Source organism: Oryx dammah, unplaced genomic scaffold (genome assembly GCF_014754425.2).
Source record: "Oryx dammah isolate SB20612 unplaced genomic scaffold, SCBI_Odam_1.1 HiC_scaffold_18, whole genome shotgun sequence".
NCBI lineage: Eukaryota > Metazoa > Chordata > Mammalia > Artiodactyla > Bovidae > Oryx > Oryx dammah.
In genome coordinates this window covers 82721899-82734717 of record NW_024070202.1, presented here as the reverse complement: position 1 = coordinate 82734717, position 12819 = coordinate 82721899, and the positions used below count along the sequence as shown (strand labels likewise).

General features: G+C 40.4%; 1 protein-coding gene across 1 annotated transcript in view; it reads right to left on the bottom strand.

The window, feature by feature from the left end:
- Positions 1-12819, bottom strand: part of AMPH (amphiphysin) — a 210978-nt gene that overhangs the window by 80103 nt on the left and 118056 nt on the right. The window contains exon 3 of the mRNA XM_040259504.1: positions 5556-5610. Coding sequence (XP_040115438.1) covers positions 5556-5610 — 55 coding nt within the window. The remainder of the gene's footprint in view (positions 1-5555; positions 5611-12819) is intronic.

The following is a 12819-nucleotide window of genomic DNA, read 5'->3' as shown; positions in this document are numbered from 1 at the left end:
GAATTCCATGGACTGTATAGTCCATGGGGTCACAAAGAGTCAGACACAACTGAGCGACTTTCACTTCACTTCACTTCACTTCACTTCAGGGGACAGACAGTCCCCCTTGTTTTCCCCTGCTAAGATGCAGACACCTATTTGGTTATTGCACACGAAATGCATGAACGTGTTTTGTAGTCACACGAAGTATGAAAGCCTGTGACCTTCTCTCCATCACTGAACATGTTTAAGGATGCCCTTTACCATGAGAAGTACAAACAACCCACACCAGCTGAAATGACTTGACAACCACAAGATGAAGCCCAGCAGGGTACTGTGGGAAAGCAGTGATGACTCAATTCTCTGGGGACACTGATGAAATAGAGTCTTATAGGTATACAGACAGGCAAACATTGCATTGTGTGTGTGCTTAGTCGTGTCCAGGTCTTTGTGACCCTCTGGACTGTAGCCTGCCAGGATCCTCTGTCCACTGGATTTCCCAGGCAAGAATACTAGAGATAGCTCCCAAGTACTTCTCCTGGGGAATCTTCCCAACCCAGGTATCAAACCCACATCTCCTGTGTCTCCTACATTACAGGCAGATCCTTTTCCCACTGAGCCACAAAAAGTAATGCAAAAACCTTCATCCTTCCTCTAGCACTCTGAGTCCAAGCAAGGAAGAATCTTTTTCTTGTGATGTCTCCACATGCAGTCACTGCTGACCATATGTGGCAGGGATATTTATCTTGAATGTCCATGTTTAACCCTAACCCTAAGCAAACTAATACTAAGAATGCACCCCTCAAATTCATACCAAAAGTGAATCACTAGTTAGAACTCTATCATTCAGATGGCAAAAGGCTTCTGAAGTTTTGTTTTAATTCTTCAAGTCAGATGGAAGCTATAAACAGCACATAGACAAGCTCTTAATGTCTTAAGAGGAAGAAAGAAGCATGATGGTATTGCAGAACAAAAACCATTGTAGTGCAAAATGAAACTGTGACTTAAGTTTAAAATAAAATTATATAAGATCTTACTCATTGAGGCAAAAAAACACAATGTTGCAGTAAATATGTCTATTATCAGCTCAAAATAACTACTAATTGCTGTGTGGATAAGTAGCAGTGTGAGTAATTTGGAAACAAATTATTTTGACAGAAAGATGTTTCTACAACCCTCCATAGGAAATACTCTGACAGATAGACAGGTAAACAAAACACAAGTCTTGCTCTTAAAAGACAAAAAGGTTGGCATAGATTTAGAATTTCCTCTGGTGGCAGAGCCAAAGAGGAAAAAACATAACTAAAACCCAAGTTTCCTTCAAAGCACTCTGGCAACATTAAAGCAGAATAGATGCTAAGTGGCATTTAATAATATCTAATAGCCAATATTTTCTTGGGCTTTCCAGGTGGCTCAGATGGTAAAGAATCCACCTACAAGGCAAGAGACCTGGGTTCAAGTCCTGGTCCAGAAGATTCCCTGGAGAAGGGAGTATTTTCTTAAAAGATTAGTGGTTTCCAAAACCATAAGACAAGTATCAAAATTCATACACAGAAGAATGATCATCTTACTACTGGATGGGAACCATTTCCCTCTTACCAAAAATTTGGAGCATCCTAGACCGCAGATTTCCAAAGTATTCATTAATAATAAATTATAGTACACATCATATGTTATAGGAATAATACATGAAATGAGCCATAAAAAGCTTATGTCTGTGTCTGGCACACATGTGTTCAATAAATGTGAACTATAATAATTATTAAACTATTAGCTTAGACTTCTAAAAAGTCTCCAGTTTCGTTTCCTCTAGTTTGTATTTCATACCATTACGATAATTATTTCTAAAATGCTAAGCTGATCATGTGACTCATTCCGTCACCTAAAAGAATGTAAGGACTCCCTTCTCCATTGACAGAATAAAACCCAAGATTTCTTCTACCTGGAAAGTCTTTCCAACATCAACGTCTTTCCCTGGCGTATCTTATCACCTGATGACCATGGACGCCCCCTTCTTGGGTTCATTGAGTATAAGTTCTGCAGAAGGGCCATTCCTGACCTGGTCTCCTGTCCCTCAGCTAAGGTGGGAGGACTCTCTGCTGTGATAGTACAGAGCACACTTCTCTTAAACTACACATTACTGTGCATATCTGGCCTTTTTGCTTATTAGCTTTCTCTACCACAAGCCCCATGAGAGCAAACACTGTGTCTTATTCATCTCTGCATCTCTATCTTTTAGAACAGTGTCAGGCCCATAACTGAGACTCAATGCAATGTTTGCTACTAAAATCAATGAGAGCATAAGATCTCCTACAAAGTCCAAGCCATCAGCAGAAATAACAAAGCCCCACAGGATGAATGCCACCCAGAGATTAGGGATAATAAAACAAAGAGTAGAGCTCATTGAATCCAATTTCATAGAATGCCAGTAGCAGAGATGTGGGGGGACTTCCGAGAGCAACTGGAGCGCTTTATGGTTGAGGAACATCTGGCACATTTTACAAGTGAGGCAGTTGACAGGCTTGGATTATCCCATAGTTGCCTCTGAGACTGCACCCAGGACTCATCACTCTACTGGGTGAGATCTCATTCTCTGTAATGCTGCCTATATTAAACTGCTCCATTAGTTAGCTAGAGTTCTTCTTGTGAAAACTAGAAAAATGGGGCATGAAAGCACTTAGAAAAAAGCAAAATAATCTGCTTAATGAATAACCCTTATCTTTAAGTGTGTTCCCCAAACTCAAAATATGCTCCCAGGAATGCTGATTCTTTCTAAGACTTTGAGAAGAAAAAAGCATTCTACAATTAAATCAGTGGAAAATGCTGCCCACGCCACAGGCCTAAGGGAGATTAGATTCAGGGTTAAGGGTTCTGATAAACTCTGTAGTAAACTGTTTAAAAACTCATTCCAACCAGCCTCAGCCAGAGTCATTTAAACAGAGATCTCTCCTAGAGAAGAGAGATTGGTTTGTTAGTCATGCAACCAGCAAAATGTGTGGGGAAAAGCTACTAGACAGCCCCTCCTCCCTCATATGCAGATGTCACCATTAGAAGTGAGGTGCACGGCACAGATTGATGGAAGAGTCTCTTTGATACTGCACCCATTGTTTCCCTGGAGCCAAGTCTTCTCACAGTGGATTCTCCTTCCAGACCACATTAAGGAAAAGAAATAAGCCAATCTTTTTAAATAGCATTCTCCATACTAACGCAATAAAATAGACCCAAACACATAGTCTTGGACAAGAGATCCATTTCGCTCATTCATTTAACAAAAGTATCCACTTTTAAAAATCAGCAAAGAGAAAATCCTATACTTAAAAGTTTATGACGTCTTGTGTTCAAATCTTGAATCAACAATGAAAGAATTACCGAGAGTGCCTTCTATTTTCTGACCAAACTGTTATAAATATTTGAGGTTAACTTTTTTAGAGCAGGTGACTATGACCTCTGTGAATTGTGGAGGTTGAATTCTCTGGGTCTTACTTATTTACAAATGCAAGATAAGGCTAATGTTATTTAGCCTGTAATGGGCGGTGACAAAGAAGTAACATGCGTAAGACACTTAGTACACCGCCTGCTGCTGCTGCTACGTTGCTTCAGTCGTGTCCGACTCTGTGCGACCCCATGGACTGTAGTCTACCAGGCTCCTCCGACCATGAGATTTTCCAAGTAAGAGTACTGGAGTGGGTTGCCACTTCCTTCTCCAGAGGATCTTCCTGATCCAGGGATCAAACCTGGGTCTCTCATTAAAAAGCAACAGAGGTAAGTTGTCATTACTCCATTGTACAGATGAACTCGAATTATGAAACAATGCAATACTGGTGGCTATATAGTTCAATGGCAGTACAAGGGAATAGCAAGGTCTCAGGAAACACAGAGACCTTGCACCCCTGCTGTTTAATAAGCCCATGACCCTAGACAAGCTATTTAACCCTTCTATGTCTGGCTTTTAACAATAAAATGAAGATAAAATAAGTACCTGCCTCATAGAGTTGTCAGGTGAATTGAAATTATATGGCTGGTTTATAAAATAATAAAAGCTTAAATACATCTTAGTTTGAAAATTACTTTCACTAATTTGATTTTTATGACTAATTTTTATTAAGAGTTTCATGATGTAGCCATAACTTTGTAATCAATTTCATACATCCACATTTAAACTGTTAAGAATAAATTCTTGGAAATGAAACTAGTGTATCAAAAGGCATGCCCCCCCAACACACACACAAAATAAAAAATCACATATAAAAAGCCTTTGCCAAATCCCTCTTCAGGAAAGCAGTCTTACCAGAAGTGTACAAAAGGAGTCCATTTCCCACAGCTCTGCCAAAGCTAGGTATTACAGCTTTGTTTGAGGTCCTTTTTTTTTTTTTTAAACTTTTTATGTCTTTGAACACTTACAAGAAAAATAACATCTTCTCCCTTTGATTTCATTTTATATTCTTTGAATACTCAGGACAAGCATTTTTCACAATTATTACCCATCTACAGATCTTTGATTAATTTTCTCTCCATATGTTCTACTCAGTTTTTCTTTTGATCCACTAATCTTCATTTAGCTTACTTACTGAGCTCTTTATATCCTGGCTCACTTTCATTAAAATATGCTGTCAAAATAATTTTTTAAACACTGTGTACATTAATGAGGTCAAATCTCTCAAACTTGCCCTTTCCAATTTCTGCCTTCTGGGGGAGCCTTGTAAAGACCTTGTCGCTGGAGACTGGATATTAAGTCTACTGTATTTTATTCTGGCACTTGAGCGCATCTCCTTTTCTATATATTTAAATCTTCACTATATTTGGAAATAAGAAGGAGAGAATAAAGACTGAGGTTGGGAATCTTACTTTTTTTCTGAGTGTTTGGCCAGTTTACCCAAGACTCATTGTCAGATGATCCATTCTCGCCCCACTAATCTCAAAATCTGCCTTATCATCCACCGTGGGTGCACTTGGATCTGACTCAGTGCAGGAGACTGGATATCTCCAGAGGCAGAGATGGAGTACCCAACCTGATCGCTCTCTCCACTCTCCACCACTAGCTTTATTTCCTTGCCTTGAATATCAAGAGACTAGAAACAACAGCAGAGCCTCTCTTTCCCCCTACACTGGCAGGGTTGCAGGTGCAGCTGGTCCCCACAAGCCATAGGCAATTCAGGGCCATGTTTCATGTTAATGCTGCTGTCATCCCTCGCCCGCTCCTGCTAGAGGGCTTATGTGCAAGTCTAAGAGCGTCCAGCTCTTGGGACATACTCTCCCTTGGGACGAAACCAGCTGCAGCTTTTCTTAAACAAGGTCTGCAGCTCACTCTATCTAACAACTCTTCCTAGAAAGCTCTGGCACATGGGAGGCACTTATTCCTAGTTTCCAGCATAAGGGCCCACATATTTTTTCCTTAACATATCCTGATTATCATTTCAATGGAAACTGGGGAGTGGGTAGAATGGAACACCTGTGCTCAAGTACCCATCCTGCCAGAAAGCCAAATGGCTTTCTAATTAACACTTGATCCTGTCACTCTTGAATTCCAAGAACAACCCGTGCTTAGTAACATGCAGTAAACAACCCATACACATTACCTTTGATAGCTGCTAAGTATCCTCGGAGTTCTCGCTGAAGTCTGGTACCCTCTGCCTGAAAACACACAAACACAGAGATGCTCAACATCTTCTTTATATTTTGCATGCAAACATGTACAAAGCCATAAGCTTAAGAGTTATTTTTACCAGAAGCTCATTCTTGAAAGAAAATATACAGGTGAATTCAGACTAAACAAGGTATCCATCACTCTAGATATTTACAGAGATTTTATTCGGCTTAAGAGGGAAAGGAGAAGGCGAGTAAGACTTTGCTAAGAATAGAAACTGTGACCCACCATACAGCCTTCTATACATTCAAGAGCTAGCAAGTCTCTCAATTTTGACACATAGGTTACAATGGTAGGAAACTTACCACCACTGTTCACTGTTTAACATGGTAGCTACTAGGCCAAGGTTGTCAAGTGTTTACAATGTAGCTAGCCCGAACGAAGACATACTGTAAGTGTAAAATACTCACCAGGTTACAGAGATTTAGTACCAAAAACATACACACACACACATACACACACACATATATCATTAATATATTATAGGCTGTATATTAATATAATATTTTGGATATAATGCATTAAACTATATTATTAAGATTCATTGTAACTCTTTTCAGTTTTTCTTAAACTGAAGTATCATGCATGCTCAGTTGCTCAGTCATGTCCAACTCTTTGCAACCCATGGACTGTATAGCCCGCCAGCCTTCTCTGTCTGAGGAATTTTCCAGGCAAGAATATTTGAAGTGGGTTGCCACGCCCTTCTCCAGGGGATCTTCTCGACCCAGGGATCAAATGCGAGTTGGTTTATAATACTGTGTTAGTTGCAAGTGTACAGCATCTTTTCACTTTTTAAAATATGGCCACTAGAAAATTTTAAATTATGAATGTGGTATGTGTTATATTCCTACTGGATATCACCAAAGTAGAGAAATTGTTAAATTGTAAATTTTGGCCTAGGAATACTTGTTTTGGTTTGGAAAGCATTTAGAAACTCACAGACTCTGAGACTAGAATTAGATTTTGGTCTGGAGCTACCCAAGGAAATGTTAATGGTAGTGTGGGGAAGTGAGGCAGGGAGGGGAAGAGAGGTAACTCAAGGTGCACTAACAAGCAAGTTTCCACAGTTGGCAACCCTGCCTTAATTCAACTGGGGAACTCTAGGAGACAGACTCAAACACCTTCCAGACATCCTCACCAAGGGGCAAGAGAGTTGGGGCATTTAATATCATCTCCTGTTGGACATTGGCTAATGGCTGCTGCTTAAAATGAAAGTGAAAGTCGCTCAGTCATGTCCGACCCTTGTGACCCCATGGAATAGTCCATGGAATTCTCCAGGCCAGATACTGGAGTTGGGAGCCTATCCCTTCTCCAGCGGATCTTGCCGACCCAGGAATCGAACCAGGGTCTCCTGCACTGCAGGCAGATTCTTTACCAGCTGAGCTAGCAAGGAAGCCTGAACCCTGCTTCTGGGGAACATGAATTCCCCATTACATCCACACAGGGCCAGACAGGTCTCTAGGAACCATAGTAAGACCTCAGTCAAAGAGTTCTGCTGTTGGCAACTGCAAGTCAATCTAGTGGGCTCAGAAAAGGTAGATACTAAAGGCATATAGCTGGGCACCAACAGTGCTGTCTACGACACTGCAAGGAAACACATCAAAAAAAATGTATTTTAACTGCACAGTCATTGAACAGAAGTACACAGAACTAGCATATAGAATGACTCCACCTTGAAAATTAATATGATCACAACTATTTTACAACTCTAACTTGATAGTTAATAATATACCCACTAATATAGTAACTATAATGGTCATATACATTTCAACAAGCATTTGTTAGAATTTACCAAAAACGAATCCCTTAGAAGAAATGAAGTAGCCCTCATCATCAACAAAACAGTCTGAAATGCAGTACTTGGGTACAATCTCAAAAATGACAGAATGATCTCTATTCATTTCCAAAGCAAACCATTCAGTATCACAGTAGTCCAAGTCTATGCTTCAACCACTAATGCCAAAGAAGTTGAAGCTGAATGATTCTATGAAGACCTATAAGACTTTCTAGGAGAAGGCAATGGCAACCCACTCCAGTACTCTCACCTGGAAAGTCCTATGGACAGAAGAACCTGGTAGGCTGCAGTCCATGGGGTCGCTAAGAGTCAGACATGACTGAGCGACTTCACTTTCACTTTTCCTTTCACACACTGGAGAAGGGAATGGCAACCCACTCCAGTGTTCTTGTCTGGAGAATCCCAGGGACAGGGGAGCCTGGTGGGCTGCCGTCTATGGGGTTGCACAGAGTCGGACATGACTGAAGCAACTTAGCAGCAGCAGCAGCACAAGACCTTCTAGAACTAACACCCAAAAAAGATGTCCTTTTCATCTTTTTTGGAATGGACTGGAATGGAAAAGTAGGAAGTCAAGAGATACCTGGAGTAACAGGCAAGTTTGGCCTTGGAGTACAAAATGAAGCAGGGCAAAGCTAACGGCATTATCCAAGAGAACAGACTGGTCATACTAAACACCCTCTTCCAACAACACAAGAGACAACTCTACACATGGATATCACCAGATGGTCAACAACGAAATCAGATTGATTATATTCTTTGCAGCTGAAGAAGGAGAAGCTCTATATAGTCAGCAAAAACAAGACTGGGGGCTGACTATGGCTCAGATCATGAACTCCTTATTGCAAAATTCAGACTTAAATTGAAGAAAGTAGGGAAAATCACAAGGCCATTAAGGTATGACCTAAAACAAATCCCTTGTGATTATACAGTGGAAATGACAAATAGATTCAAGGGATTAGATCTGATAGACAGAGTGCCTGATGAACTATGGATAGAGGCTCATGACATTGTACAGGAGGCAGTGATCAAGACATTTCCAGGAGAAAGAAATGCAAAAAGGCAAAATAGTTGTCTGAGGAGGCCTTACAAATAGCTGAGAGAAGGAGAGAAGCTAAAGGCAAAGGAGAAAAGGAAAGATATACCTATCTGACTGCAGAGTTCCAAAGAATAGCAAGGAGAGATAAGAAAGCCTTCCTCAGAGATCAATGCAAAGAAATAGAGGAAAACAATAGAATTGGAAAGACTAGAGATCTCTTCAAGAAAATTAGAGATACCAAGAGAACATTTCATGCAAAGATGGGCACAATAAAGGACAGAAACAGTATGGACCTAACAGTAGCAGAAGATATTAAGATAGGGGTGGCAAGAATACACAGAACTAAACAAAAAGATCTTCATGACCCACATAATCATGAAGGTGTGATCACTCGCCGAGAGCCAGACATCCTGGAATGTGAAGTCAAGTGGGCCTTAGGAAGCATCACTACGAACAAAGCTAGTGGAGGTGATGAAATTCCAGTTGAGTTATTTCAAATCCTGAAAGATGATGCTGTGAAAGTGCTGCACTCAATATGCCAGCAAATTTGGAAAACTCAGCAGTGGCCACAGGACTGGAAAAGGTCAGTTTCATCACAATCCCAAAGAAAGGCAATGCCAAAGAATGCTCACACTACCACACAATTACACTCATCTCACATGCCAGCAAAGTGATGCTCAAAATTCTCCAAGCAAGGCTTCAACAGAACATGAACCAAGAACTTTCAAATGTTCAAGCTGGATTAAAAAAAGGCAGAGGAACCAGAGATCAAATTGCTAACATCTGTTGGATCATCAAAAAAGCAAGAGTTCCAAAAAAACATCTATTTCTTCTTTATTGACTATGCCAAAGCCTTTGACTGTGTGGATCACAACAAACTGTGGAAAATTCTTGGAGAGATGAGAATACCATCCTCTTGAGAAATACCTGCCTCTTGAGAAATCTGTATGCAGGTCAGGAAGCAACAGTTAGAACTGGACACGGAACAGCAGACTGGTTCCAAATCAGGAAAGGAGTACATCAAGGCTCCATATTGTCACCCTGCTTATTTGACTTATATGCAAAATGCCGGGCTGGATGAAGCATAAGCTGGAATCAAGATTGCTGGGAGAAATAACCTTAGATATGCAGGTGACATCAGCCTTATGGCAGAAAGCGAGGAGGAACTAAAGAGTCTCTTGATGAAAGTGAAAGAAAAGTGAAAAATCTTGCTTGAAACTCAACATTCAGAAATTAAGATCATAGCATCTGGTCCCATCATTTCATGGCAAATAGATGGGAAAACAGTGGAAATAGTAACAGACTATTTTCTTGGGCTCTGCAAATGCTGACTGCAGCCATGAAATTAAAAGACACTTGCTCCTTGGGAGAAAAGCTATGACCAACCTAGATAGCGTATTAAAAAGCAGAGACATTATTTTGTCAACAAAGGTCCGTCTAGTCAAGGCTATGGTTTTTCCAGTGGTCATGTATGGATGTGAGAGTTAGGCCATAAAGAAACTGAGCACCAAAAAATTAATGCATTTGAACTGTGGTGTTGGAGAAGACTCTTGAGAGTCTCTTGGACTGCAAGGAGATCCAACCAGTCCATCCTAAAGGAAATCAGTCCTGAATATTCATTGGAAGGACTGATGCTGAAGCTGAGGCTCCACTACTTTGGCCAGCTGATCTGAAGAACCAACTCTTTAGAAAAGACCCTAATGCTGGGAAGGATTAAAGGCAGGAGGAGAAGGGGCTGACAGAGGATGAGATGGTTGGATGGTATTATCAACACCAGGATATACATGTGAACAAGCTCCAGGAGTTGGTGATGGACAGGGAAGCCTGGAGTGATGCAGTCCATGGGGTCGCAGAGTCAGATAGGACTGAACGACTGAACTGAACTGAACCAAAAAAAGGAAGGGGATGAAGAGGAAAAAAACTACTTCCTTCAGTAAATTACAATCTCCTAGAGGAACTAAAATATCTACAGGAAAAATTGCATCTCAAAGCAGATTATATTAACTCTGAAGAGTCATCCAGAGTGTTTGGGAGTATAAAGGAAAGATAAAATGCCCAGTGCACTTAAAAACAGATAGTGATTAATACAAATAAACTCTGTAAAAAAGTGTTTAAGACCATACTGGACTCCAAAATAAATTCTGAAAGAGAATATTTTCCTAGATATTATAATGCAGGTATAGTGACATTATTTCTCTAAAATCTATGTAAAACTCTGGTGAAGTTTTCTTATCCTGCCTTAATCTCAAACTATTTTTGCAACTCTGTAAATCCAGGTATTACTAGATGAAAGCTTAATGTTAAGTCATTTGTTAGTACATATAAACTTCAATGCGAATGTGCTATTCAGAATGGCAGCACAGAAATCATCAGAGTTCTAAACAACTGACTCCCTTTCTTGTGCCTCAATATGGCTGAATATGAAAACTCTAGGTTTCCTTTGTCTTTCCGAGCCATTCAGAAATACAGTGTGAAAGCAAACTGCCACAAGCTAGATGGTTGGATGGCATCACCCACTCAATGGACATGAGTTTGAGCAAGCTCTGGGAGTTGGTGAAGGACAGGGAAGCCTGGCAGTCCATGGGGTCACAAAGAGTCAGACACGACTGAGAAACTGGACAACAACAGTGGCTTTCCAAAACATCCAAGTGTAGTGTAAAACTGTAGACAAATGATAAGGAGAATGAAGGAGAATGTTAATGATAAACACTTGGGTAAAGGTAGAAGATAAGAAGGATCCAGAGAAGAAGCAGGTAGAGTCAAGCCAAGGTCCCCAACATGAAGAGAACCTGAGGAAAAAAGAAGGAAGTCTTTTCCAGGTGACTATTGATTTTTTAACAGGTCCTGTGTAACATTCTAAGTATATAAAATACTGAAAAGATATTTGGGGGGAGATTTTATTATTGTCACATCTACGCTGCACCTCACTACCAGATCTGCCTGGGGGAGGATTATAGTTCCTGCCCCATCAACAATAAGCTTGGCTATGGGACTTGACTTGGTTAATGAAATGTGAGTGAAAGTGCCATGTGTTCCTTCTGAGCAGAAGGTATAAGAGCTATCGCATACTCTTACCATGCCTTTTCCCTTCTAGTATGAGCCGCATGATGTTCCAGACTGGGTTTGCTTCTCCAGCCTGGGTCTCAGAGTGAAGGGAAGATGAACACATCTGTGTACATTTTCATGAGTGAGAAACCAACCTGCTCTTAAAAGCCAATGAGGTATTGCCACCACGGCATGACCTACCGTAAAGAGCCTGATACAATGGTTCACCGTCAAGAGCAGAAATGCAGAAAGGCAGAGGAGGTTGAAATCTAACAATAACAACAATAAAAAGCCAGTGGAGTTGCTGAGCAGAAAAGCATTAAAGGTATTTACAGAAACACTTCAGAAAGGAACTCAAATTGAAAAGATGATGGACAAAGTGCACAGTTTAGCAAATGGAGTTTGAGAGGCAGTCATGTAATTGATAGAGGTAGCACAGTACTGAGAGAAGACAGCAAGGCCAGGATCATTTGCCCAACAGATGGCAGATTATTTAGTGAAAAATAATATGTGAACTCAGATGTGATTTACTCAGGTAGATCTGGAACCAGGCTGATCTAAAGCCTACGTCCTAAAAGGGGCAATTAGGAAGGTATGACACCCCTAATGCCACATTTTTCAAAATAAGTAAGGGTATAGAGTTTGGAGGTACTTAATGGTTTGTCTAGGGCACTTATAGCCACACCTAAAACATATGTGTGGAACATCCATTTATTGAGGTTGAATGAAGCTAATGGATAAATCATTATTTTGCCACCACTAAGCCACCTTGCTATGATGTAGAATGAAAAACTGCACAGAGATGAAACAGAACTTCACAGATGTCTCCTGTCTTCAGACATCTGCTTTAGGGCTCTGTTCTACTGCTGTTCTGCTCCTTCCCTAGAAGAATGCAAGAAGTACTTAGCTAAGGCAGGCCTCACGTCTCACCCAGAAGGATGCTCTCCCTGCAGGAAGTAATACAAAGCCAACCAGAGTAATAAATGGTTCTGAGTTACCACAACTGCCTAGAGTACCTGGAAACAATAAAAGAACAGTGTGGAAGGGCATTCTTTTCCCAAATATTTAAGGAATAAAGCATGTCAAATTAAGTCCACAATTAAGTCTCTGCCTTTTCTTTGAGCACTAGAAAGACAATGAAATATTCAGGTTCTAATCTATACACTGAATTCATCTAGCCCAAGGAGGTCAATAAAAATTTTTTTAATAAATTAAGAATCCCCAGAGAAATGTTAAATATTGTGAGTGGAAGAAAGTTCAAACTGTATAATAATGGCTTAACTAGATGAGTTCCATTTAACTAGATAAACTGGAAGCTAA